Source organism: Chelonia mydas, chromosome 7 (genome assembly GCF_015237465.2).
Source record: "Chelonia mydas isolate rCheMyd1 chromosome 7, rCheMyd1.pri.v2, whole genome shotgun sequence".
Classification (NCBI taxonomy): domain Eukaryota; kingdom Metazoa; phylum Chordata; order Testudines; family Cheloniidae; genus Chelonia; species Chelonia mydas.
In genome coordinates, this window is record NC_057853.1 from 51,592,191 (window position 1) to 51,619,050 (window position 26,860).

The 26,860-nt window shown below is 46.1% G+C and overlaps 1 protein-coding gene and 2 long non-coding RNA genes across 10 annotated transcripts in view; 1 reads left to right on the plus strand and 2 right to left on the minus strand.

The window, feature by feature from the left end:
• HELLS (helicase, lymphoid specific) overlaps positions 1-19,708 on the plus strand; it is a 44,360-nt gene extending 24,652 nt beyond the window's left edge. For 5 of the 7 annotated variants that reach the window (XM_043551078.1, XM_027821739.3, XM_043551077.1 and 2 more), the window contains 10 exons: positions 951-1,112; positions 9,361-9,503; positions 9,757-9,895; positions 10,857-10,940; positions 11,054-11,173; positions 11,402-11,518; positions 12,479-12,638; positions 17,454-17,550; positions 17,773-17,849; positions 19,126-19,708. In XM_043551078.1, coding sequence (XP_043407013.1) covers positions 951-1,112; positions 9,361-9,503; positions 9,757-9,895; positions 10,857-10,940; positions 11,054-11,173; positions 11,402-11,518; positions 12,479-12,638; positions 17,454-17,550; positions 17,773-17,849; positions 19,126-19,223 — 1,197 coding nt within the window. In that variant the 3' untranslated portion in view covers positions 19,224-19,708. Of the gene's footprint in view, positions 1-950; positions 1,113-9,360; positions 9,504-9,756; positions 9,896-10,856; positions 10,941-11,053; positions 11,174-11,401; positions 11,519-12,478; positions 12,639-17,047; positions 17,551-17,772; positions 17,850-19,125 lie in introns of those variants that run through there. The other 2 variants (XR_005226070.2, XR_005226069.2) reach the window with 2 other exon arrangements.
• Positions 1-26,315, minus strand: part of LOC122466552 — a 28,086-nt gene extending 1,771 nt beyond the window's left edge. The window contains exons 1-2 of the long non-coding RNA XR_006292166.1: positions 25,518-26,315; positions 24,677-24,759 (exon numbers count right to left, since the gene is read on the minus strand). This is a non-coding gene — a long non-coding RNA (uncharacterized LOC122466552). The remainder of the gene's footprint in view (positions 1-24,676; positions 24,760-25,517) is intronic.
• Positions 5,603-11,058, minus strand: LOC119566764. Of its 2 annotated transcripts, XR_005226072.2 has the most exons (3): positions 10,795-11,058; positions 6,810-7,841; positions 5,603-5,934 (listed from the first exon to the last, which is right to left on the minus strand). It is a non-coding gene; the product is annotated as an uncharacterized LOC119566764 (long non-coding RNA). The 2 variants fall into 2 exon arrangements; XR_005226071.2 differs by having other exon boundaries at positions 5,603-7,841.
• Positions 26,316-26,860: the final 545 nt, after the last annotated feature.

Here is a 26,860-nt window from a genome sequence, read left to right on the forward strand (position 1 = left end):
TGTATTGGACCTTCTCAACATTAGAAGATTAAAAGAATGGCATAAGTCTTTGATTTTGGTTTTGGAATGAAATTGAGAATTCTGAAGACTAAAGCTAACTGCAACTTTTGTTTCTGCGCTTTTTTAGCACTTGATGTTTCACCAGCAGATTAAACTGGTACCCTGCACTATCATTAGCATTAAGTTGAGTTGTGTGTGTCATTGTAAATAACTTCAACAGTTTGTCTTTTATGGAATGTGACCCAAACATATTTTTATCTCAGATCATTTTGTTGGCAGGGGCATAGCTTTGTGGGCAGGGATCACTTCTTACTCTCCAAGTTTGTAATGGGGTTTTATTACCCTATTCAAAGGCAAAACCAAACTATTGTTAGGTGGTCACTATTTTTTTTTTTTAAGTCAACACTTGCCAACAGTCTCCACTGTTTTCCTATTCTAGCTCTACGGAAAAACTTGTCTCCCAGATATGCTATGTGGTAACTGTTGACAAATGCTGACTCTTCACTGACAACCCCTGTAATCCAGTAGGGGCACTACTTCATTGTTGTGTCAGGATCACATAAATGTTTAAGTCCATAGAGTTCCTAGAGAATGTAACTTTCAAAATTTTTATATAGCCACTTTTCAAAGCTATGGCATGTAGACAATAATTGCATTACCATTATAAGGATTTCTCAGTATTTTAGTATGAACCCCTCAGCCCCAATCCAGAACGCACATCCCCTCCCAAACCCCAACCCCCAGCCTGCTGAAAGTGAGTGAGGGTGGGAGAGTGTGCAATGGAGGGGGGGGGAGTGGAGTGGGCAGGGCCTCGGGCAAGGGGCAAGGTAGATCCTGGGTTGCCCTTAAATTCAAAGTGATCTTGAGCATAAAACGGTTGGAGACCACTGCACTAGAGAGCTTGGCCCCACGTGTTTAATGGTTGTGATATGTATTTGTTTACATTTTAGATTTTGACGCCTTTCTTATTGAGAAGACTGAAATCTGATGTAGCTCTTGAGGTTCCTCCTAAACGAGAAGTTGTGGTCTATGCACCACTGGCAAAGAAACAAGAAACCTTCTATACTGCTATTGTAAATCGGACCATTAAAAAGCTGCTCGGAAACAATGAGGTACCTACTGCTGTGGACTTCAGAAATGTATAAAAACAATTATGGTTCACAAATGAAAATACCATAGCATTGGTTACACTAGTAGTGACTTCTAAAACACTTTTTTTTTACCAGTTTTGTTTTGTGTACAGATGTATAGCTCATTAGTTATATTAGAATTCTATACATTGACGTTGAATAGAAACATTCTACCTTATCAATTTTGGTGTCAAATTTTTTTTGTTACAGGTCTCTAAAATATTTTCCTGATTTGAGATTTTTGACTTTTGTCTATTATTTCATTGCCTCTCAGCTCAAAATTGGCTTATTACCCTGTCAAAGTTTCCATATACTTAAGTCTTTTTAAACTTCAGCATTGACTATTATTGAAGAAAATAATAAAATTGAGCAAAAGCTTTTTGTTGTGAATAGTTCTGGGCCTAATCCTTCTGCCACTTATTTCAATTGGAATTCATTGCTGTTGACATCAGTGGGTATAGAATTTAGAGCATGTTGCTCCTTGGCTAGTTTTAGCTTAGAAAGGACATAATGGTATTTCTGTAGTTCACAGCTAAGAGACCTTCCTCTTGCTCAAGTGACAGTTAAGGTTGTTGTGATAGTCCACAAAAGCAATGAGTCCCCGTGCACCTCTTAGAAAATGAGGCTTTCAGTATCTAAAGTTGTGTACTGAGAATTGAAGCCACTTTTTTAAAAAATTAGAATTTATGTTTAGTTAAGTAGTAAACCACTGGACATCTTCAGTAGTCATACTTCAGTTATTGTCACAACATAACTTTTTTAGGTAGGACAAGAGGGTGACATTCGAGTCATTTTCTTATCAAATGCAGAGCTTGCCAAACCAATTTGTGGCAGCCTCCTCTACAAAGTGTAGAGACCTCAGACCGCCATCAAATCTTGTCAGAGGGCAGTCATCAATAATGTGTGACATTGTCTCTTTGGCCGTAACTGGATGTGCCCCAGGTGTGCAGGCTGGCTGCACATTGACCCTGGCCCACTTGAAAAGGTATCAGAAGGACCCTGACTGGCATGATAAATCAAAGCCAGGTACACACATGGTAGGGTCAGATATAAGAGCCTGGTTCTTCAAGTCCATTCCATATTAGGTGTGTGTGCTTGTCACATGCACCAGTGCTGGAAGTTTTTCTCTCAGCAGTATCTGTAGGGGACTGGCTCTGGTGCCCTCTGGAGTGGTGCGCACATGCTGCAGTATAAGGGGCACCCCCGGTTCTCCCCACCCTCAGTTCCTTCTTGCCACCAGTGACGGTGCTGGGGCATCTGCTGCTTTGACTAGCATTGTTTTGTTCTCTGTTCTTGAGAACTTTACAAACCCTGTAATATCGTAGAATATCAGGGTTGGAAGGGACCTCAGGAGGTCATCTAGTCCAACCCCCTGCTGAAAGCAGGACCTAATCCCCAGCTAAATCATCCCAGCCAGGGCTTTGTCAAGCCTGACCTTAAACTCCTAAGGAAGGAGATTCCACCACCTCCCTAGGTAACGCATTCCAGTGCTTCACCACCCTCCTAGTGAAAAAGTTTTTCCTAATATCCAACCTAAACCTCCCCCACTGCAATTTGAGACCATTACTCCTCGTTCTGTCATCTGCTACCACTGAGAACAGTCTAGATCCATCCTCTTTGGAACCCCCTTTCAGGTAGTTGAAAGCAGCTATCAAATCCCCCTTCATTCTTCTCTTCCTCAGACTAAACAATCCCAGTTCCCCCAGCCTCTCCTCATAAGTCATGTGCTCCAGCCCCCTCATCATTTTTGTTGCCCTCCGCTGGACTCTTCCACATCCTTCTTGTAGTGTGGGGCCCAAAACTGGACACAGTACTCCAGATGAGGCCTCACCAATGCCGAATAAAGGGGAATGATCACATCCCTCGATCTGCCGGCAATGCTCCTACTTACACAGCCCAAAATGCCATTAGCCTTCTTGGCGACAAGGGCACACTGTTGACTCATATCCAGTTTCTCGTCCACTGTAACCCCTAGGTCTTTTTCTGCAGAAATTCTGCCTAGTCATTCAGTCCCTAGTCTGTAGCGGTGCATGGGATTCTTCCATCCTAAGTGCAGGAGTCTGCACTTGTCCTTGTTGAATCTCATCAGATTTCTTTTGGCCCAATCCTCTAATTTGTCTACGTCCCTCTGTATCCTATCCCTACCCTCCAGCGTATCCTACCACTCCTCCCAGTTTAGTGTCATCTGTAAACTTGCTGAGGGTGCAGGACTGACCCTTGGGGCACTCCGCTTGATACCGCTGCCAGCTAGACATGGAGCCATTGATCACTACCCGTTGAGCCCGACAATCTAGCCAGCTTTCTGTCCACCTAATAGTCCATTCATCGAGCCCATACTTCCTTAACTTGCTGGCAAGAATACTGTGGAAATATAGTTGTATATAGTTTGTAGTCGAATTAGTTACCCTTGGTAGTAGTTCTTAAAGTCTTCTTTAATCCCGAACGGGACTCAGCCTGGGGATGGGGCATGCTTTTAAGCCCTGCAATCGTTGCAAACAGGCTATGACCATCAGCGATCCCCATAGTAGCTGCCTTAGGTGCTTGGGTGAAGGGCACATAAGTAACAAGTGTCGTATTTGTAAGTCTTTCAAACCCAGGATGAAGAAGGAGCGGTACAACCGTCTTAAAGTGTTCCTGATGGAGTCGGCACTCGCTCCGGCACCAGAGCGACGATCCAACTTGGCACCAAGCACCAGAGCGTTGGTGCGCAGTGCTCTGCCGGCACTACCACGAGCCAGCACCGATCCCCCTCCATGGATCATAGAATCATAGAATATCAGGGTTGGAAGGGACCTCAGGAGGTCATCTAGTCCAATCAATCAGGACCAATCTCCAATTTTTGCCCCAGATCCCTAAATGGCCCCCTCAAGGATTGAACTCACAACCCTGGGTTTAGCAGGCCAATGCCCAAACCACTGAGCTGTCCCTCCCTGCCAGCCAGGAAGCTGAAGAAGACAGTGAGGGGAAGATCTCCTGCTTCCCACAAGGGAAAGGAGAGGGCTTGGGGCAAGCCAAGACCCACGCCGGCAGCTCAACACTTCCTTCAGAAATTTGGGCCCCAGCTCAAGTTGAGTGGTGCAGCCCATCCCATACCTTGTCTGCAACTCTGGATAGCAGTGGAGGCCTCTGTCAGCTTCAGGTGCCATTGACACCTGAAGCCCTACAGCTATCTCAGGAGATCCTGACGCTTCCGGTGCTGCCCACTCCGGCAGTACCCTGGTCTCAGGGTAAACCCGCCTTGGGACCTCTACGTATGTTCCTGCCTCAGTGGCACCATTCCCCATCGAAAGGGACACCCCCCCCACCACTTGCCTACTGAAAGCCTTCCGCCTCAGAGATAGAGAAGCAGGCTCAACGGAGCCCTTTTCCTGTCTCCCGACTTTGGGCACTGACAGCAGGATTCAAGGCATACCTCGCCAGTAGCCTGGCACAGACCCACCAAGGCATGTGCCCCCTGGCAGGAGCACTAAGACCAACCCCTCGCGTCTCCAAGGGCTCGGTACAGATCACGGACTGATCAGGGGGCCGAAGGCAGTGATCACTAGCCCATCGTCATCTGTCTCCAAGATGGAGATTGTCGTATTTGAGACGATCCTCCTGGCAATTGGCTTGTGGTCCCACTTAACTTCCCAGTACCAGTTGAGTCACGTCAGGCATAGATTGCCGGATTTCCGACACTGATCTGCTGAACGCAGTAGGTCCCCGAGGCTCCGACCAAGGCATTTGGCTCACTCAGACAGGTCTACCTTGAGGCGCAGCGACTAACACCAGTCAGACAAGAGCCACTGCCCCATCTGATCTTGGTCTCCTGGTACCGACTGCACCGGTTATAGCTCCAGCATGGAGCAGGGTCCCCTGACTGCAGGACTAGCTCCGGTGCCATCTACATCATCTGCACCGAAATCCATCCTGTGGCCCCAAGCACATTGGCCAGTGCCATGCTATCCATGGAACCCTTGTGGGGTCACCCAGGCTGCCCACTGAATGCCGGCCCCCTCCAGTGCTTGAGGCTTCGGTGGGGGAAAGACCCCACAGGTCCAGGAGCTGTTGGACCACCAATGGGCATTTAGGATCCTGCGCCCTGGCATCATCCTTGTCACCAGACGAGGCTATCATGGGGCCTTCTCACCCAGTTCCTCAGGATGATGCTAAGACCACCAGAAACTATTCAAGAGGGTCACATCTAACCTGGGGCTTCAGGCAGAGGAATTGGAGGAGCCTTCGGACTCCCTGTTTGACATCCTCTGCTCCTCCTATGTGGCTTTACCCCTTCATGAGGGGGTATCCAAGATTACTAATGCCCTGTGGCAGTCTCCATCCCCCCCCATCTCCAAAAGGGCAAGCGCAAGTACTTTTGTGCCAGCTAAGGGACGTGAGTACTTATTCCCACCCGGCCCCCAATTCCCTTGTGGTTGAGGCAGTTAACCACAGGGAAAGGCAAGGACAACAATGACTCAAGGATACTGGATCTCTTTGAACGTAAAGTTTATTCATCTTCCAGCCTTCAGTTAAGAGTGGCCAAACACCAGGCTCTCCTTGGTCGATATGACTTTAACATGTAGCAAGCCATGGCCAAGTTCGAGTGTTTGCTTCCTGAGGGGTCCAGGATGGAATTCCAAGCGGTTATTGACGAAGGTATGACCGCGGCCAGGGCGGCCCTCCAGGCAGCGTCAGATGCAGCAGATCCTGCTGCTCACACCATGGCTCCGCCATCTCCATGTGGCAAGCCTCCTGGTTGCTCCTCTCTAGCTTGTCTGCCAAGGCTCAGCAGTCTATGCAGGACCTTCCCTTCAACAGCTGGGCCCTATTGGCAAAGCAAACAGACAGCAAGCTGCATGGTTTAAAGGACTACCATACCACCCTCAAAACTCTGGGCCTTTACATCCCAGGCCTGGCGCATACGTGGTTCAAACCACAACAGCCTCAGGGCCGGCGAGTCTGCCTCAGCAGGACCTGCCTCACAAGAAAGCCCAGGGCTACAAATGTCATCCGAGCCACCCGCTTCCACCCTCTGCGCAGTCGAGCTCAACCTGAAACAAGCAGGGGGCCAACTGATCAGTTTGAGGGTGCACTCAAGGGTGAACTACCAGACTATTCCCTGGATCCATCTTCCCCAGTTTTTTCCAACCACCTTTCCTTTTTCCTTCCTGCATGGACCGCTATAACTTCAGATCGCTAGGTCCTCAACACTGGCACAGGGTTATACCCTCCAGTTTCTTTCTGCCCCCCTTTTTCACCCACTTTCCCTGTCCCTCTTCAGAGACCCTTACGAGAGTCTCCTTGCGCAGGAGATAAAAGGGTTACTGCAGCTGGGTGTGGTGGAGGAGATTCCTCTCGAGTACAGAAACAAGGAGTTCTGTGCCCAGTACTTTTTAATCCAAAAGGCCAAGAGCGGTCTATGGCCCATCCTAGACCTGCGAGACCTCAAGAAGTACCTAAAGAAGCTGAGGCTCCATGTGGTCTCCCTGGCCTCTATCATCCCTTCCCTGGATCTGGGAGACTGGTATGCCGCCTTCGACTTGAAGGACACATACTTCCACATAGCGATCTTTCAAGGACACAGACGCTTCCTCCAATTTATGGTGGGGACCTGACCAGTACCAGTTTGCAGTCCTCCTGTTTGGCCTGGCAACAGCACTGAGGGTGTTTACCAAGTGCATATCGGTGGTGGCTGCTTACCTCAGGCATCGGGGTATCCAGATCTACCTGTACCTTAACGACTGGCTAGTCAAAGGCAGCTCCAGGTCTCAGGTCCAAAAGGATGTTGCAGCGCTGCAAGCCACGTGCCTCTCCCTGGGACTACTGGTGAATGACAAAAAGTCTATGCTAGTTCCGGTGCAGCGGATAGAGTTCATTGGAGCGGTGCTTGACTCGACCTGTGCCAGAGCATTTCTGCCACTAGAAAGGTTCCAGACATTGGCAGACCTCATCGCGGAAGTCTCCACATTCCCCCTGACTATGGCCAGGGTTTGCCTGCGTCTTGGGGTCCACATGGCTGGCAACGGTCTATTCCCAGTCCAGGGATCACCTGGAAAAGATCCTTACCAACCCCCAACAATCTTACCTAGCTGTGATGGTGGATCGATCGCAGGACAGTCCTAGAGGGAGTTCCATTCGACACCCCCCCTCACTCCATCGAGTTAGTTTCTGACACCTTGGCTGAGGTGCGCACCTCAGCACTCTCCACACCCAGGGTATGTGGTCCCAACAGGAGAGGATGTGTCACATAAACATCAAAGAACTCAGAGCGGTCCACTTGGCATGCAGATGGTTCCTACCTCACCTGTTGGGCAACGTGGTGAGAGTCCTGATGGACAACACAGTCTTGATTTTCTACATCAACAGGCAAGGGTGAGCGCTCTCGTCGGCTCTCAGCCAAGAGGCAATCCATCTCTAGGACTTCTGCATCAGCCATGAAATCCACTTGGAAGCATGTCACCTCCCTGGTGTCAAGAACACGCTCGTGGATCACCTCAGCAGAGACTTACCCTCTCACTACGAGTGGTCATTCCACCCAGAGGTAGCCTGCATGATTTTCCAGAGGTGGGGAACTCCCCATGTGGGCCTGTTTGCCACCAGGCAAAACCGGGAATGTCATCGGTTTTGTTCTCAGCGGGTCTGGGCAAGGACTTCCTCTCCGATGCCTTCCTCCTGTCCTGGTCAGGGAGCCTGATGTATGCGTTCCCTCCGATTCCACTCATCAGCAAGGTCCTGGCAAAGATAAAGAGAGATAAGGCACAGGTTATCATGATCTCCCCAGCATGGCATCGCCAGCAGTGGCTCGGCACCCTCATGAACCTGGCAGCAGCCCCTCCTTGGCCCCTGCTTAACCAGCTGGACTTGCTGTCACAGGACCACGGTCAGCTATTACACTCCAACCTCACGTCCCTCCACCTCTCGGTGTGGATGCTGCGTGGCTGAACCCAGAGGAGCGGACCTGCTCGGATGAGATCCAACAGGTCCTCCCAGGGAGTACGAAGCCCACAACCAGACTGAGTTACTTGGACAAGGTTTTCCCGCTGGGCGTCCGAGTGTGGCATCTCTCCCTCACATTCTTCCATACGGTCTATTTTAGACTACCTGCTTCATCTGAGGAACCAGGTCCTGGCGCACTCTTCCATTAGAGTACATCTTGCAGCCATCTCTGCTTTTCACCCACCAATCCAGGGCCAGATGGTGTTTTCTCATGACATCATGGTCAGATGCTTGAGAGGCCTCAAGAGACTCTTCCCACAGGTACGGACCCCTGTCCCACAGTGGGATTTTGGTTCTTTGAGCTGCTGGTCTCCTGCTGCCTTTCCCACCTGTCATGGAAGGTCGCTTTCCTGGTGGTGGTGACATCGGCAAGACGAGTCTCTGAGATTAAAGCTTTGGCCTCAGAACTGCCGTACATGGTGGTCTTCAAAGACAGGGTTCAGCTGCGGCCCCATCCAGCCTTCCTGCCGAAGGTGGTATCTATCTTTCATATGAACCAGAACATCTCCCTCCCCCCCCCCAGTGTTCTGTCCCAACCGTCTTCACGTGCTGGACATCCGTTGGGCCTTGGCTTTTTACCTACAGCGTACCAAGCCTTTCCGTAAATTAACACAGCTCTTCATCACCACAGCGGATAGGATGAAGGGCTTTCCAGTGTCCTCACAGAGGATTTCCAACTGGATCACCTCTTGCATACGGACATGTTACGAACTGGCGGGGGGTCTCGCCGATCGTCGAAGCCCACTCGACTAGAGCTCAGGCATCCTCGGCAGCCTTCCTAGTGCACATCCCTATCCAGGACATCTGCAGAGCTGTGACTTGGTCATCTGTCCACACATTCACAGTGCATGCTGGGTTTGGCAGAGTTGTGTGGCAATCTATTAACTCCTACCTGTCTCCATTGTTACTGCTTGGGAGACGCCTAATATGGAATGGACATGAGCAACACATCTCAAAGAACACCAGTTACAGAAAAAGATAACTGTCTATTTCTGATGTCAGCTGCAGACCAGTCTTCACTACATCAATGTCAGAGAAATCTGGGCAGTATAAAATATTTTCCCAATAATGTACCTTCAATAATAAATATTGGGAAATGTGTACTCTTAGTGAAGAGACTCTTTAAGCAGCAGATATGTTGAGAATCACTGGGACACCAAGGTGTTGGGTCACATCTAGCTGCCCTCTCCCCTTTCCCCCTAATGACACATGAGAAACGTCGTCTGACTGTCATAATTTATATCACTTGCTACAGGAAGAAGTAGTGGAGTTGAGTCCTACAGGACGACCAAAGCGTCGGAGTCGAAAAGTGGTTGATTACCGTGAACGAGATGGTGATACGCCTGATGAGCTGGAAAAACTGATCAGCAAAATGCAAGAAGAAGTAGAAAAAGAGAGGTGCATATCTCGAAGAAAAAAATCCCTGTTTTAAAAATATCTTTAACTTAGAAGATCCCTTTTAATACACTATGAAATATTACATAAAATTGAAACTAAATTTTGAATCAAGATAAATGAAAAGCTGCATTATCCTTTTTTCTAATTCTGAAAATCTAGTTCACAGGAGGTCTTCCAGACATTTGTTAGGTTGTACTGCACTTGAAATGCATTGACATTTTGCTGTACTAATAACATTATGTGTCTTTGCAAGGCCAGTGATAGAAATGACTATTCCTACGGATTCAGAAATCAACCTTAAACTGCAGAATATTATGATGTTACTGAGGAAATGTTGTAACCATCCATATCTCATTGAATATCCACTGGACCCTGCCACACAGCAATTTAAGGTACATATCCTGAAGCATTCAAAGCAGTGTTTTTTGAAAATTACTGTAGGTAATGTAATGCCGGTGAACAGCTTTAGATTTGTATAGTATGTTTCTCCACAAAACCCTACCAATGTGATTCAGTCTTGTTTTGAAATTTCCTACAGCAGATATGGGAGAGAGTAAGTTCAGTGTCTGGTCCCAACCAGTGTGGGGGGCAGGCAGTGCCTGCGGGTGAGCTGCGCGGAGCTGCTTGCGTGCCTCTGCCTAGGAGCCAGACCTGCTGCTGGCTGCTTCCGGGGTGCAATGCAGACAGCGGTGCCAGGATAGGTGGGAAGCCTGCCTCTACACCCTGGCTGCGCCGCTGACCGGGAGCCGCCGGAGATAAGCCTGCACCCCAATCCCCTGCCCCAGCCCTGAGCCTCCTCCAAACCCGGAGCCCTCTCCTGCACCCCAAACCCCTTACCCCTGGCCTCACCCCAAAGCCCCCTCCCACACCCTGAACCCCACATTCCAAGCCCGCACCCCAACCCTCTGTCCCAGCCCTATAATGAATATATATAAAGATCATCTTAATAGCTTTTCTATACTACATAAACCCTCTTACTAAATTGAAAAGGGGAAAAGAATTTGGATGATGTGTGTATGGTAGCTTTAACCCTCTAACATTTTTACTAACCCTTAATAAGCCATTAATGAAAACCAAAGGATCTCCTTCTAAATATAGTCTTGCAAATTAACATGAGCATGACTGCCAGCTAGTTGAATCCACTGTCATTCAGAGGAACAACTTAGAGGCTGTCAGGAACTTTGAGCCACAACTCATGGTTGACACAATCAAATGATCTAGGCTGAAAAAGGATGGGATAGGATTAGCCACGCAGGTTGAAGCCTAGTGCATTAACTGTCATCCCTAGTACCTGAATGTTGATGCATCTGAGAGATTGTAAATCTTGACTTCTCCTTTTTACTCTTTTTTAAGGTTGATGAAGATCTAGTGAAGAATTCAGGCAAATTTCTACTTTTGGACCGGATGCTGCCAGAACTGAAAAAGAGAGGACACAAGGTATTTTTGTTTATGAATATGGATCATAACTGATCAGTTGCCTTGTTGTGTGTTTTTGGTGTTTGGTTTTATTTTTTAAAATAGGGATACTGAGGAATCTTAACTACTTGTAGGTGTTGCTGTTCTCACAAATGACACTGATGTTGGACATTTTGATGGATTATTGCTATCTGCGGAATTACAAATTTAGTCGTTTGGATGGATCTATGTCCTATACAGAGAGAGAAGAAAATGTAAGTAATAGCTTAAATGCTTAGGTGCATGTATCCAACTCAACTAATTGCAACAAATTCAACCTCTGTTGGTAAGCTTTATATGTAATGCCTTGTAGAAAGACAAAGCAAATAATATATTTTTAATCATCATCTGATTTAATTTAAAACATGGGTTAAAAAAAAAAACCCACTGACCATATCCTTTTATTCTGTATGCTATTTCATGTTAGATGTATTCTTTTCCAGATGCATAAATTTAATACAGATCCTGAAGTTTTCATATTTTTAGTGAGTACACGGGCTGGAGGTCTGGGCATTAATTTGACTGCAGCAGACACAGTCATCATCTATGATAGTGACTGGGTAAGATGACATACTGTTTCTCAAATGTTACATCATACAATTTTCTACTGTAACCCTAGATACTCACTTAGCATCTTGTGGTATGGGATGCTCTACCAGATAGTCTATGAAAGTAATGTATGTGAAAATTATAGTAAAATATATATATTCAGATTAAATATAGGGTAATAAGTAAAAATGTGCTGGCCTATTCAAAACACGTAAGATCACAACTAAGATTGCTTTGTAGGCAACTGGCTGGTCCCCTGAATTTCCTTAAAAACAGGCTTTTCTGCTAGTTGAAAAGAATGCATACTGCTTGAGTATTGATGATTATTAAAATGCCTACCTTGGAGAGAAGAAGTTTAAAGCTCTTAAAGAGGTTTGAGACCTCTTGGGCAGACAACTTTTGCAAACTTCCCTATTTCAACAGCTGCCTTGTTGGTCTCTGGTGCCCAAAATTTCCCCAGTCAACTGACATCCCAAAGCTCCAGCCAGCTACAGCCCCACTACCTCCTGTGAGCCTCAGGAGGATGGTTGAAGAGCTGTTAGGAGGCTGAAGATGTACAAGTCCATAGGGATTAACTTTTTCAGTATACAGCTACATAGGCTGCACAAGCATACTTAGCATATCTCTTCCCATTTCAGGAACTATGAAGAGCTCCAAATAAACAAATTGAGAATTCTGGTGCAAAAGTATTTCCCAGTGAGGGCTAATTCCATCATCCATTTCAATTGTAGAACTGGTTTAATTAAGTTACAACTTTTTTAGTAAAGGGATAAATATCTCTCACTCATTCTCCAGAACATCTGAATCGTTTTTTCTCAGTCTTTCCCTCTTCCCACCATACAAAACCCCCTGTGGTAGATTTTTCATCCTGAAAAGTGATAGCTTGGAAAGCTGAGTGATGGAAAATGGAATTCACTGTGCATCTTTTAACAATTAAGCTAATTTGATTTCTTTAATCTCGTTCATTTTAGAACCCCCAGTCTGACCTTCAGGCCCAAGATAGGTGTCACAGAATTGGTCAGACAAAGCCAGTTGTTGTTTATCGCCTCGTGACAGCAAATACTGTTGACCAGAAGATTGTGGAGAGAGCTGCTGCCAAAAGGAAGCTAGAGAAGTTGATTATTCATAAAAGTTAGTAAATTCATTCTTCGGAACTTGTAAAACTTTTTTGTTCCATTAACTGTGGGGAATTCTTGCTGTAATTCAAGATTATTTCTAGTTGTTCTTGTTAACAGAGAATTTCTCTATATGTAAGTAGTTCGTCTCCTTTTTCTAAATATGCCTGTTTCTCTTAGCCCTTCTAATCAGCACTCCATGCATTCTTTAGCATCTAGGCTGAATTCTGTGACATGATGCTGAATTTGGCTGCAAATTACTCTTTTCATGCATTTCAGACTGCTGCCTCATTAGTTTGCCACTAAAATTTTTTTATGGGCCCTTGATGTGGAACTTGGGGTCAGTGTGTACTATACCTCCTCCTGGCTGCTGGGGAGAGTGAGGAGCAAGGACAGTGTGTGCTGGCCAGGGAGAGAAACAGGAATGAAACCAGACAGTAAGGAGCGAGAGTGGTCAGGATGACTGTTGGGGACATGAGACAGCTGTCGGCAATATAAGCTTCTAGGTTTACAGTTATCTACCTTCAGGGAGGAAAATATCTGACAGACAAGATTCAGAACTCTGTCTTTAATTTGGTCTGAAGCTTTGGGAAAGGGGCTTTCTAGCAGCACAGGCAAACTTGTCTAGCTTTGGATCACATCCACTGAAATCAGCTGAAATGGGGAGGCAGAGGAAGGCAGGGAGAACAATATGTTGTGTGACAATGTTCAAATTAGCAGAATTTGCATCTCTCTCTCTTATATATATATACACATATATACATACAGTCCTACTGGGGTTTTCTGTAGCATCTGGTCCAGATGGCCAGTCTTGCAGTCCTAGAATCATGGCATTCGCAGGACCCTTCCCGCAAAAACTATCCAAAAATTACTATCTAAAGTAATTTCTGTAATAAAATAACCCAGGTAAAATAGTTTTTAGGGCACTGTGTTATGAAATCATGTCTCATTTTGTATGCAACACAATCCAATAATTTACTTGCTGCTATTTTGTCTTCTTAGTTGGTAATCTCTGCACAACCCAAGTAACAAATGGTTGGGTGGAACTATTTCCCTCTAATCGTTACTGGTGAAGGAATATTGATTGGGCACTGTGATAAATCTTTGCTATAATTATTCTGTTGATGAAATTTTAACAGTTCTGCACTCTGGCCTTTTTCATAAGCACTGAATCCACTGATTTTTTAATAATCTGGTGGGCCTCTGACAGTAGCCTGTACTTTAAACTTCAGAGGAAGGTAAGGACTTCCCATAATACACCAAAAGCTGTATGTTTGGGTGGGGACAGGGAGAATGAGAGAATTAAATTTCTTGGTGTGATGTTTTTCAAAGTGTAGATCATAGGCTACTACTAGTTTTTGGGTGATATTTGCCAGTCTTGAATTAATGATGTTGATGAGGTTCAACAAGGACAAGTGCAGAGTCCTGCACGTAGGACAGAAGAATCCCAGGCAAGAATTCCAGTTCTGCAGAAAAGGACCTGGGGATTACAGTGGATGAGAAGCTGGATATGAGTCAACAGTGTGCCCTTGTTGCCACCTAACAGCATATTGGGCTGTATTAGTAGGAGCATTGCCAGCAGATTGAGGAAAGTGATTATTCCCTTCTATTCGGCATTGGTGAGGCCACATCTCGAGTATTGCGTCCAGTTTTGGGCCCCCACTACAGAAGGGATGTGGACAAATTGGAGAGTGTCTAGCGGAGGGCAAGGAAAATGATTAGGGGGCTGGGGCACATGACTTATGAAGAGAGGCTGAGAGAACTGTGATTATTTAGTCTGCAGAAGAGAAGAATGAGGGGGGGATTGGATAGCAGCTTTCAACTACCTAAAGGGGGGTTCCAAAGAGGATGGAGCTCAGCTGTTCTCAGTTGATGACAGATGACAGAATAAGGAGCAATGGTCTCAAGTTGCAGTGGGGGAGGTCTAGGTTGTATATTAGTAAAGACTGTTTCAATAGGAGGGTGGTGAAGCACTGGAATGGGTAACTTAGGGAGGTGGTGGAACCTCCATCCTTAGAGGTTTTTAAGGCCGGGCTTGACAAAACCCTGTCTGGGATGATTTAGTTGGGGTTGGTCCTACTTTGAGCAGGGGGTTGGACTAGGTGACCTCCTGAGGTCTCTTCCAACCCTAATCTTCTATGATTCTATGCTTCCTCTTTTAGCCTACTCTGATTTTTATACTCCACTTACATCATGGTGATATGGGCCATAAACAGAGTAGGGCAGCCGCCCAGGTAGAAAAATGGGGTGGCATGGGAGGAGGGGGATGGTATGTGGGGGCATATGGCCCCCCCAGATTTCTGACTTCCATTTAACACAGAGGTTTTCAAACTATGGAGAGAACCCCCCACAGTTTGAAAACGGTTGCCTTCTGGTTGCTTGGAAACTGGTAGAAGCCACCCGGCCTGCTCTTGTTTCTCCCTCGAAGGAGTCCAACCCCTGTCCGCAGAGCCCAGCTGCCATGGGATGCTCCCAGAGGCACTTGCGTGCTACTGCTCTTGCGCTCCTCTAGGCTGGGCAGTGGCGGGGCGAGTGCATCAGGGAGCATCTCATGGCAGCTGGGCTCTGGAGACAGGGGCTGGACTCCTTCGGGGGAGAGGCTAGAGCGGGTCGGATGGCTCCCACTAGCTTCCAAGCAACCAGAAGGCAACCGTTTTCAAATGTGAGGGGCATTCTTCATAGTGACCCCACATCCCCCACCCACGCTGCCCCATATTTCTGCCCCCGCAGTTTTGCGTCTGGGCGGCTACCTCTCTCAACCCACCCTGGTTACTGCTCTAGCATCTGCCAGCAAATTTCTTGGCTTTTATGACCTATTAAAATAGGAGAAAAAGCATATCTCTCAGGAATTTCTTTGGTATAAATGCAACTGATCCAATTTGCAGATACACTACCCCTCCCATTTTAGTTTAAACAAAGGAAAAACTGTAAAATGACCTACAAAGATAAGAGACATGAGGGCTTCAGGCAGCAAGGGTGAGGGAGGGATTGGGACTAATAAATGTAAAGTCCTGTACTAAAGGAGAGGAGACAGATGGCATGGAATGTGTTAACTGAGTAGGCTGACCTATTGCATTAATGCAAATATTTTTCTTCTCATTAATTTGCTAAACTTTGCTCTTCCCTGTAACTAAGTACTAGATTTTAAGCAGTGGTCTCTTCAAAGTGACTTTTGACCTAAGGGGTCCTGGAAGTTGTTACAGAGGGCTGATGTAAAGCTTGCAACAAGGAGTTTCACTTAGATGCACTGGAGCAGGTGCAAATTACAAGGTTTGCAGCTCAGTACAGGGGAAACTGGGTGACATTCTATAGCCTGTTTTACACGAGGTCAGACTATAGATCTAATGGTCCCTTCTAGCCTTTTTTAAAAAAAAAAAAAAAATCTATGAAAAGCACCTAAAGTTTGCAGAAGAGGGACTCTCTTGTGAACCTTGTCATGTGCATGGGACCAGTGCTTTGATGGTATTTGAGGGGTAAAATAGAAGTAGCTCCAGATTTGGAACTGGTTACAAATCAGCAGAGCTTTCAGATCTTGATGCATTTTGTTTTATCTATATAATAAAAAACCCATAAGAAACATCACTTTAAAAAAGCTGCATTAAGAGAAGATTATGGTTAAGATCTCAAGTCAGGAAATCTCAAAGTAAAGTTATACATGTAAACTTACTTCTGCACACTGTATATACATTGATTGTGTCTCTTTAAAATGGTTACATACTGTTTCTCAGTATTTCATGCAACTTTTTCTACATCTGAGAAGTACATTGTTAACCTGTAGCATATGTTAAGTACTAAAGCACTACAGGGAGAATTAACAAAAACTTTGTGGGGTGCCGTGGTGGGATTTGAAAGCAAGATCTTAGAAGTGACTGAGGAAAGAAAGAAGTGCATAATGCGGGAGACAAGGATGGACAGATGCTTCAGTAAAAATGTAACAAAAGTTCAGGCAAGGTTGGGTGAGTCCAATGGTAACAGAAAGCTACAAAGCCTTCTGGGCATGTGTTGTGTTGTCCTTGGCTTTGACCTCATTCAACTATAGCCAATTAGAACTAATCTTATACCATTTCTTGATAGACGTGATAGCTGATCCAAATGACCCCTCTTTCATTAAACCTTCCAGGTCTCATCTTCAGTCATACTTTGATTGAACCTATCTCTCTTGTTTTTACAACACCAGTACCGTCTGTTGTCTGGAAGACTTCTCTTCTGTTCCCACAGTCAGATCTGAACTGGAAAACATCCAGATTTGGGTACAAAAAGGTGTCTGGATGTTCTCGTCTGAAGAAATGTTTTTGTTTTAAAAATGTTAATCAAAACAGTTATAGCTAATTCGCTGAGCGAAATACACCCCAATAAAATGGACAGGATATCTTTCATTTATTCTCTATCTTGTAGTGATAATACTCCTCACTTTGTTTCAATCAGCAACATTGCAAACGGAACACACTTCGGCATCCACCATCTAACTTTATTTGCAATGTTTTTACTGTAAGTAGAACTAATAGCTTTTCCACTGTGTGTGTGCATGTCAAATCAATGTGTTGCAACCTTTTTTTTAATTTTTTTTTTTTTTTTTTTTTTTGCGTGCCACGATTAGAAAGTAAAGGCCTACATGAAAACCTTTTATGCAGCTCTGACTTTCACTATTTAATTTAGTCGTCACAATTTAGGGCATGTTTGGTATATGTTTAGGCAACAAATCCAAGTATATCCAAGAATAGTTCTTTCTCTCTTTCTGTGTTGGGTTAACAGCATACATTAGATGTCAGTTTATAGAATTCATTGGTAATTTGGCAGCCTTTATATTCAAGAAAGGTTTCTCTTTTTATAGATCAGTTTAAAGGTGGTAAATCTGGGTTAATCCAAACAAAGGGTTGCTTGGATCCTAAGGAATTAATGGAATTACTGAAATCCAGGGACTATGAAAGGTATGTTAACTTCCACATTTTGTTAGACCTGGGAGATGCAAATAAGCGTCTGAGGATCTCAACTACCCTGCTCTTCCGATATTGCTAAATGGGATGTGGGTCTCTGTTATATGGGAGGGGAGGTCCTGGGGGATTCTGGTATGGCAAGGCGGTGGGGGGATGTCTTTATGTGGAAAAATGTTGAGAACTAGTGTTTAGACTAAGATACTCTTATTTCTATAGAGAGGTTAAAGGATCCAAAGAGAAAGTAATCAGTGACAAAGATCTAGAGTTACTGCTGGATAGAAGTGACCTTATTGGTAAGTAAAACTAATTTGGTCCTCTTTTCCTATTTGACAGTAAAATATATAGAATTTTTCCCTTATATTTTATGTGTAAAAGCAGAGGAGAATTGCCAATGCCTTTATTTGTCCAAGAGCATGGTCCCCACAGAAATTTCTAATAAAATTTTATGTCCGTGTTCTGTTCAAACAAAATGGATGTATGTGAAGTACCATTGTCTACCACTACATTGACAACTAGAGCTGGTCAGGAAGTCTTAACAACTTTTTTCGGTCAGAAAATTCCAATTCATCAAAACTGAAATTGTTCCTGGGAAATGAGGGGTTGTTTTGATGAATTTCCTGTTTCGAAAATCTTTAAAATTGTAAGAACAGGACATTTTTAAAACATGGGGGGGGGGGAGGCTTGAAACAGCTTTTTGTTTTGAAACACATGCTAATTATAGTTTGTTTTTTTTAATGACTGTTAAATGAAACATTTTGAAATTGTTGAAATGAAATGTTTCAATTGACCTCAACCAAAAAAGTCTCAGATTTTTTTAGTTTTCCTCCTGATTTGGGATGGGGTAACCATTTCCTGCCCAACTCTATTGACAACTGAGGGCATGGCTACACTTGCAGATGTAGAGCACTGGGAGTTAAACCAGCCTTCAGAGACTGCAGCAGGGAAAACGCTGCCTTGTGTTTACACTGTCAGCTGCAAACGCACACATTAGCAGTCCTTGCAATGCCACAAAGAGCAGTGCATTGTGGTAGCTATCCCAGTGTGCAAGTGGCTGCAAAGTGCTTTTCAAATGGGGCGGGGGTGGAGTGTGACAGGGAGTGTGTTGTGTGTAGGTGTTTTGGGGTGTGCAGAGAGTGTGTTAGCATGCTGTCTTGTAAGTTCAGGCAGCAGCCCTCCTCCCCCTCCCAGCGCGCCCCCCCCCCCCCCCCCCCCAACCGCAAGCAGCATTCCACAGTAATGGTTGCGTTGTCCAAGAGCAGATAAGCATGCCAGCTGTCAGAAACAGAGCTTTGAAAGGGGATATCTGCATTCCTGGAGCGCTCCAGCTGCAGAGTCCAGGCGCTCTACGTGCCTTGCCAGTATGGACACATCGGGAGTTAGGATGCCCGGGACTGTTTTAATGCGCTCTAACTTGCAAGTGTAGCCAAGACCTAATACTCAGCATGCTGTGTATTTCATTCAGCATCTGCTAGTAGGAAGCACAAGCTTCTTTCTCTGCACTGTTCTACTTCCAATGTAAGACACTACACAATTCTGTTTAACCTTCACTTTTGTTTGTTTTTCTCTTAGACCAAATGAAAAAGTCTGAATCAGTTGAAAAAGAAAAAGTGGGAGTGTTCAAGGTCCTAGAAGATTCTGAAGACTCCAATTCAGAATGTGTATTTTGAAGTGTGATTGGCTTCTAAAAGTGCAGCCCAAATGTCTCGTGACTAACAGCTGATCTCGTAAGGCCATCATTTACATATAGTGACACTTGATTATGCTGATTTTTTTTTCTCAAAGCCTGGTTCAAAATCTCTTTTTTCTTTTCAGTGAGTTCTAACATGTCAGGTAGCATACTTCATGATGTAGCATACCTAAAAATTTCATACTTGGGAACCTCACATGAACAATTAAGAAAATGAACATGTTTCAGGTGTTTTGGGAGCATGTGTGATCCAGTGACAAACACTGCCAGGTTGTACAAAATCTTCCTGTGGAAGTCTTGCAAAAACAATTTTTTTTCTCTCTAATTTGACCTAATGTGTCAATTATGATTTTATTGGGAATGGGAAGACTGTCTAGTACATCTGTTTAGAACCAATTGTGTAACTTCAGTTTTAAATTTTGCAAAATATTTTGCTAATAAATTTTGTCCATTTTGTCATGTGAATTTATTGGGGGTGAGGCAGCTTTCAGTGTAAGAACATTTTGTCTAATCATGCCTCTTTGTGATCTGTGAAAGGGCCCTTGCAGGTAAAACTAGGGAAAGTGACCAAAGTTAAATACTTTTCAGATAATATGCAACTTCCATGCGTAACTTTTGCATATTCTTAAGGTAATGGGCTAAAGCAGTCACCTGAGACTGCATGCCCTAAGCATGGAATTTGCCAGACTGGTATTTCAAGATCTATGCCTTTTTAAAAAAAAAAAACAAAAAAAAAAACAAACCTCTTTCCTTGAGAATACCAAAGAAATCTTAATTTAGGCCATGTAAACTGGCACAATGTTATCACCTTCAGTCTGTAGTCAGGTTAGTATGCCCTAAGAGGTATGAATTGGGATATGCATTTCAGTGGCCAGTTAGCTTTTAAATACAATGTGCAAATATTATATTACTAGTCAAAAGCTCTCTCCCATCGTGTAATAACACGTTTTCAGTACAAATACACAGCATTTTCAAACGATAGGCATTTTAAACTGGTATATTCAAGTGCTACCAAAGCCGGAAGAACTATGGCAGAAGCTAGCAATACTTTGACTGTAGTAGTGTAGTTGAGCTACTTACAGCAGAATTTAAGTTTACAGCTTTTTTTACAGTGGAAAGTAAAGTACTGTATATCCTGAATGGCTCAAGTGAGTTAAGAACTAATGAAGTGTTATAACAGAGACTGACTGACTGAGTTTCAAAAGCACCTAGTGGTACTGATTTCCTAAATCCCCTGTCAAACCAGTGGTATTTAAGGGTTTTCACCAGTTTGAATTAAGTTGATTAAAGCACTGCACTCTTCTGTTATAGACAGGACCTTGAACTGTGGTTTCAGGGGATAGTTTCAAAAGTACCCAATAGATAAAGGAAAAAGAGTCCTCCTAAAGGTTAATAGCACTGGTTCTTTCTAAAAAATCTCTTATGTATATTAAAACTGCATGGCATTAAGGAATATTAAGCCTCATGCTCTGCGGCTTTAAGCCAGTCTTTGAAATGTGGGAATTATCCCACATGAGATCTAAACCTAGTACCTACCTTCAGCACGTTTACACCTTCCTTAGAAGCAGCTCCTACTGGCCACAGTTAACCAGAGCTGGATAGCAGCCCTTAGAATGAATTGCTATTCTGCAGCAGAACCCTTATATAGGAAACTGATTTTTAAAGCCACTGCACCGGTGCTGGCAGTAGCTTTCATTTATGATGTGGTAAGAAAGAAGTAACTTTTTCCAAGAAAAGACGATAGCTGGAAAGCCCCAATTATGCAGGCAAGAAAAGAATTTGAAGAGTAGCTTGTTTTTTTAGTACATGAGAAGCAGGCAGCCTGCCAAACAGTGGGACCGTTGGATGATTGAGGTGCTAAAGAAGCACTCAAAGAAGATAAGGCTACTCCAGAGAAGCTAAATGAATTCTTTGCATTGGTCTTCACTGCAGAGGATGGGAGGGAGATTCCAATATCTGAGATTCTTTTTAGGTGACACATCTAGGGAACTATTCCAAATAGAGGTGGTTTTGGAACAAAATTACTGATAAGTTACCAGGTCCAGCTGATCTTCACCTGAGAGTTTGGAAGGAACTCAGATATGAAATTACAGAGCTACTAACTTTGGTATGTAACCTATCACTTACAGCAGGAGCTGTCACAGTGGTGGCTAGATACTATAATACTGATTTAAAAAAAAAAAAGGCTCCAAAAGTAATCCTGGCAAAAGCAAACAATGTTAGCAACCATGAGGAAAAGAATAGTTAAGATCATATGTATCATATTGCCACTATATAACTCCATGGTATGCCAACACTTTGCATATTGGGTGCAGTTCTTGTCACCCTGTCACAAGAAAAGATATATAAGAATTGGAAAAGGTACAGAGAAGGGCAACAAGAACGATGAGTATGGAAGCGCTTCCGTAAGGGGAGAGTTTGATGGACTGTTCAGCTTAGGAAAGAGATGACTAAGGGGAATAGGCTAAAGGTTTATAAACTCATGAATAGTGTGGCAGAAGCGTTATTTGTCCCTTCATGTAATGTAAGAACCAGTGGTAACCCAGTTAAATTAGTGGACAGCAGGTTTAAAATGAACATAAGGACTTCCTTGTCATCCCATGGAGCTCGTTGTGCTGTTGTGAAGGCCAAAAGTAGCACTTGATTCAAAAAAGAATAAGATGAGGATAAGTACATCAGTCACGGTGTCCCTAAATCTCTGTTTACCAGAAGTTGGGACTGGCCAATGGGATAGATCACTTCATAATTGCCCTGTTCTGGTCATTCGCTCTGAAGTATCTGGTACTGGCCCCTTTGAAAGACGGGCTGCAGGGGGGTAGTCATTCCCAAGCGTTGCTAGAACAGAGAGCAAGGAGGTCAAGCCCTTCTCTACTGCCAAAAGTCTGTTTCCTCTTAGGTTTTTGAAACCCAAGTAGTCTATTACACTTCCCACCATCCAGTGAACAAGGCATGTCTTTTAACTACACTGCCCAATTGGAGCAGAATCTAACAAACCCCCACAATTAATTGCAAATTCTTTTACAAGTTGCATAGAGCTACATCTACCCCCAGCAAAGCTTTGATCTCTGCAGCCACTGTCACCACAGTTTGTAAAGAGCCATACACCAGTTTCCCACCTCTTCCCCCAGTGCTGAAATTCTGAGTCGAGACAAGGCGTCCTAGAAGGACTTTAGCTATGTAAACAGATGCTCTAAGCTACTGATGTAGCTGTGGCTATGCGGGGGGGCTTTGGCAGCATAGCTTGGTAGAGCAGGTGTGAGTTTGTTCACATCTCTGCTGCCAAAATGTAAATTATAGACCAAACATCCATTATCTCCCACCAAGCTGTCCCTTCAGACAACTCCAACAATATTGTCATCCAGGCAAAAATGTGCAGCACATTGAACCTGGGAGGGTTATGGGGGGCATAAAATAAATGGAAACACCTTTCGGGGTCTTGAATTTACCAGCCAAACAAAAGGAGCCAAGAGTGCAGCTCTTGGCCCACAGGCTGCAGCACCCCCACCTTGCCTGCACCACTGCCCAATGACCACTTGGTGCAGCTGTGGCTAAATCAGCACAAGCTGAGCTCCCACATTCTAGCCAGCAAGTCCTTTGGGGATGGGGACACCATTCCTCCCCTGCTAGTGCTTTCACGAGCACCCCTTTGGCTTTCTGGGGTGGGCGCCCACACATAGCAGTGCCCCTGTGCTGACAGCAAGGCGAGAGACGAGGTGTCAGGGACTGGGGTGGTGTCACATTAGCTAAAAGGCTGTCATCCTCCAGCTACCGGGGGGGGGGGCAGCAACTGGCGGAGGCATTACTCTAGATCGCGGGTGTCATCCCTCGGTTATGGAGGGAATCTCTCTGATGGGTGAGCAGGGACTGGTGGAGGGGGGGGTCATTCGCAGATCAGCGGGGACATCACCCTCTGATAAGAGGGTCCATGGGAGGGCAGGGAGAAAGCATCTTCCCCCAACAATGGGAAGCCGGGGGGGTGAGGGGGGGAGTCAGGGAAGGGCTCTCCCAGCTCTGTCCCACCTCCCTACTGCCTGGCAGGGGGGAATTCCCATCATGGGGCAGGCAGGTGGGAGTGGGAAGTCCTGCCCCTTTCCTGGTGGCCAAAGTGGGGTTTGCCAGGTTTGTGGGGGGCGGGGGTGAGCTGTTGGTCCCTCCTTTGGTCAGGGGGTGTGGAATCATGGGGGGGGGGTCCCCTGCAGGGTGTGGGTCTGTCAATTCCACCCCCCCTCCCCCAGGGCAAGGGTTGTGGGATCATGGGGATGGTTCCTTATGGAGGGCACTGGATGGTCCCTCTGGGGAAATGGGGCTCTGCCACTCCCACCCCAGGACAGGGGGTCTGGGAGATTCCCTGTGTGGGGATGCAGAAAGGGTGTCCCCAGGGGGCTGTGGGGGCCATCAGTCCCTTCCCAGGGCAGGGGGTACAAGAACAAGGGGGATTCCATATGGGGGTGGGTCCCCAGGAGGTGTGTGGTCTTTTGGTCCCTCCCCAGAAGGGAGGGTGGGGGGGGTAGGGTAGAATTTTTTGCTATTGACCATGTATGGTTGAATTATTCATTACACAGCCTGATCCTTGTATGATTATTAGTTCACCAGCTCACACAATGGTTGAATATTTAGCAAATACTTTATTCAGTGAAATTTCACCAGTTGCCTGTAACAGAGCTGAGGCACGAGCCAGCAAGCACTCATGGTCAGGTCTGCAGTGGAGTTTGGATCAGTGGGGAAATGCAAAACATTTTAACTTGCATGCTAAGCCTGTTTGTAAAACTGGGCACTACTTTCCTCTAAGGAATCAGAGTTGCCTTTAGAAAGCTTTAAAGACAGTATTGCTTTAAGACAGCGTTCCCCAAGAAAATTACAGGATTTGATTAATAATCCCTTGCCATCTGCTTTCCTATTGATTTGTATATCAGCATAATTGCTCTCAGGGATTTGGCCTTTTATAGACATTCTAGACAGACCCCTGAAGTGCTGAGTTCAGATGAAACGTGAGACCGATTTTGCACCTTCAGATCTGTGCTGTTCCCCCCACACATAGCACTACAGTTGCCATCTGCCTTTGCATAAAGCTTTGCAGATTCAACCCTCTCCTTCCATTTGTGCTAGTGAAATCTCTTCGAGCTATCAGCACTAGCAAAAACAATGAGCAGTCCTTGTGGCACCTTAGAGACTAACTCCACACCCCTAGCAGAATCTTTTGCTAAACTCCAGGGCAGATCCAATTTAATCCAGCAGAGGGCAGAAGCCGTGGACAACACCCACTATATGAGAAAATTCTCCAAGGGGGGAAGCAAAACTAGTCATTTATTTGTTAAATGCACACAGTGCACTCACTGCTGTGCTATGCAGGACACAAAGGCCGTCCCTGTTTTGAGCTTTGCAGAGAGCTGCTGCTGGCTCTTTCCAAAGAGTAACTTTTTACCCAGTACTTACATTATTTTTAACTTTCAAAGTGGGATGCTTTCAGATCGGATCAGACATATTTTGTTGACAAGCTCCAGATGCCAGTTGCTACACTTAGGAGGAATTTGGAAAATCAGACTAGAGTGAATACAACTTCCAAAAATATGTTGTACTGCATCATAAAATCCAGTGCATTCCTTCCCAGCAATATTGGATACCCTGTTCCCATAGTGATACATTTCTTCACTATGTAACTCAGTGGTTTTCAAACTACAGGTCACGACCCCGTACTGGGTCGCAGTGGCTCTAGTTGGAGCTGGCACCACACTCCCACTGGCCGGTTCCCATCTGCCTTAGCACGCCTGCTGCGCCCACACCCCAACCCCATTCCCCAACCCCAGATCCCCCTCCTGCACCCCAAACCCCTCATCCCCAGCCCAACGCAGACTCTGCACCGCCAGCCGGAACCCTCACCCCCTCCCACATCCCAAGCCCCTGCCCCAGCCTGGAGGCCCTTCCCACACTCCAAACCCCTCGGCCCCCTGACCCCCTTCCCCAGCCAGAGCTCTCACCCCCACACACCTCAATCCTCTGTCCCAGCCTGGTGAAAATGAGCGAGTGAGGGTGGGGGAAGAGTGAGCAATGGAGGGAGGGGGAAATGGCGTGAGCAGGGGGCAGGGCCTCAGAGAAGGGGCAGGGCAGGGATGTGCCTTGGGAAAGGAACGGGCCAGGGCAAGGGTGTTCAGTGGGGTGACCAGATGTCCCCTTTTTAAAGGGACAGTTCCGTATTTAAGCCCTCCTGCAGGTGTCCCAACTTTTTCTTAAAAATGGACAAATTGTCCCGTATTTTCTGTCTCCCCCACATCAGTACCGGCGGGTCCTGCTGCTGGCTGGATCACTGCTCACAGCCGCCTGACCATCAGCGGAGAGTGGGGCGGGGAGAGGGTCCAGTAACCAACAATGGGGGTGGGTATGCAAGGCTGGTGGCAGAGTGAAGATGCAGCGCGCAGGGCCAGCCATTCCCCCTGCTGGTCCTTCAGCTCGGCCCCCACCTCCCCCTCCCTGTCCCATGTCCAGCTGGCACTTGGGAAAGCCCAAGACCCTCCAACCCAGGGCACTGGCCAGAAGGAGCCAAGCCCTGCATATTCCAAAGAGCCACACAGTGCTGGCACAGGGAAGCCTCTCCACCCCTCAGCTAAACTCTGGAGTTGGGCGGGGGGGGAGCAATTTCCAGGCTGTTCACACCCCAAACCTGCAGAATTCACAGCAGCTCCCGGGACAGGAGTTTAGCATCCTCTTCACCCGCCTCCCCTGCCCTGCGTCCTGCCCCCAAGGAACACGGGACTGCTCCATCCCGTAGGCACCCTCCCCTCCTGTGCCACCTCTCTGGCCGCGTTCACTGAAGCCCCTGCAGTCAGGTTCCCTGGGCTCTGGTGCACCATGCACCCTTAGTAGAGTTGCCAATTTTGGTTGGATGTATTCCTGGAAGTTTCATCACATGACGTTAATCTTTAATTCCTGGAGACTTCAGGGCAATCTTTGAGGGTTGGCAACCCTAATCTTTAGGGTTTAACCCCTTCCTGCCTGTGCTGCAGCTGGGTTATGGCGGTGGCCAGTAGCAGCCTTTCAAAACTGTGCAAGCAGAAAGGGACAAGCTTCTTCCAGCAGTGGGGGAGAGGTAAGAGTAGGGGGAGAAGAGATGAGCTTTGCAAAGACACAGGCCAAGTCATCCCTCTCCCCTCGCCTCCTCCTCCCCTGCAGCTGGAAGCAGCTCCCATCCCTTCCCTCCCCCACATTGCTGAAAGGCTGCTACTGGTCACATTCTGGTGTGAACCCTGGCAGAAATCTGGGGAGCAGGGGCAGGGCATATGACCTTGCATGCCCCCACACGGTGCTTTGGGACGATGCAACGCCACGTACCAGGAGAGTGGGGCCGTCCCGGGGCCCCAGCCAGACATGGAGGGCAGAGAGCACCAGGCAGAGAGGGGCGGGTCGGTCGGCCACATACACCCTGTGTGAGACAGGGGAATGGGGTGTGTCACGTGCCTACCCTCCCTCCCAATGTGAGCCTTAAAGATAAGAAGGTAAATAAAAAGAATCCAACTATGCAGTATTTCTTTTTAACAGGGGCTCAGTGAACTAGATGTTAATTTGAATGTTTGTACTGCATAGTTCTGATTGATTGCCCTTGAACTAGCTTATATATGAGTAATT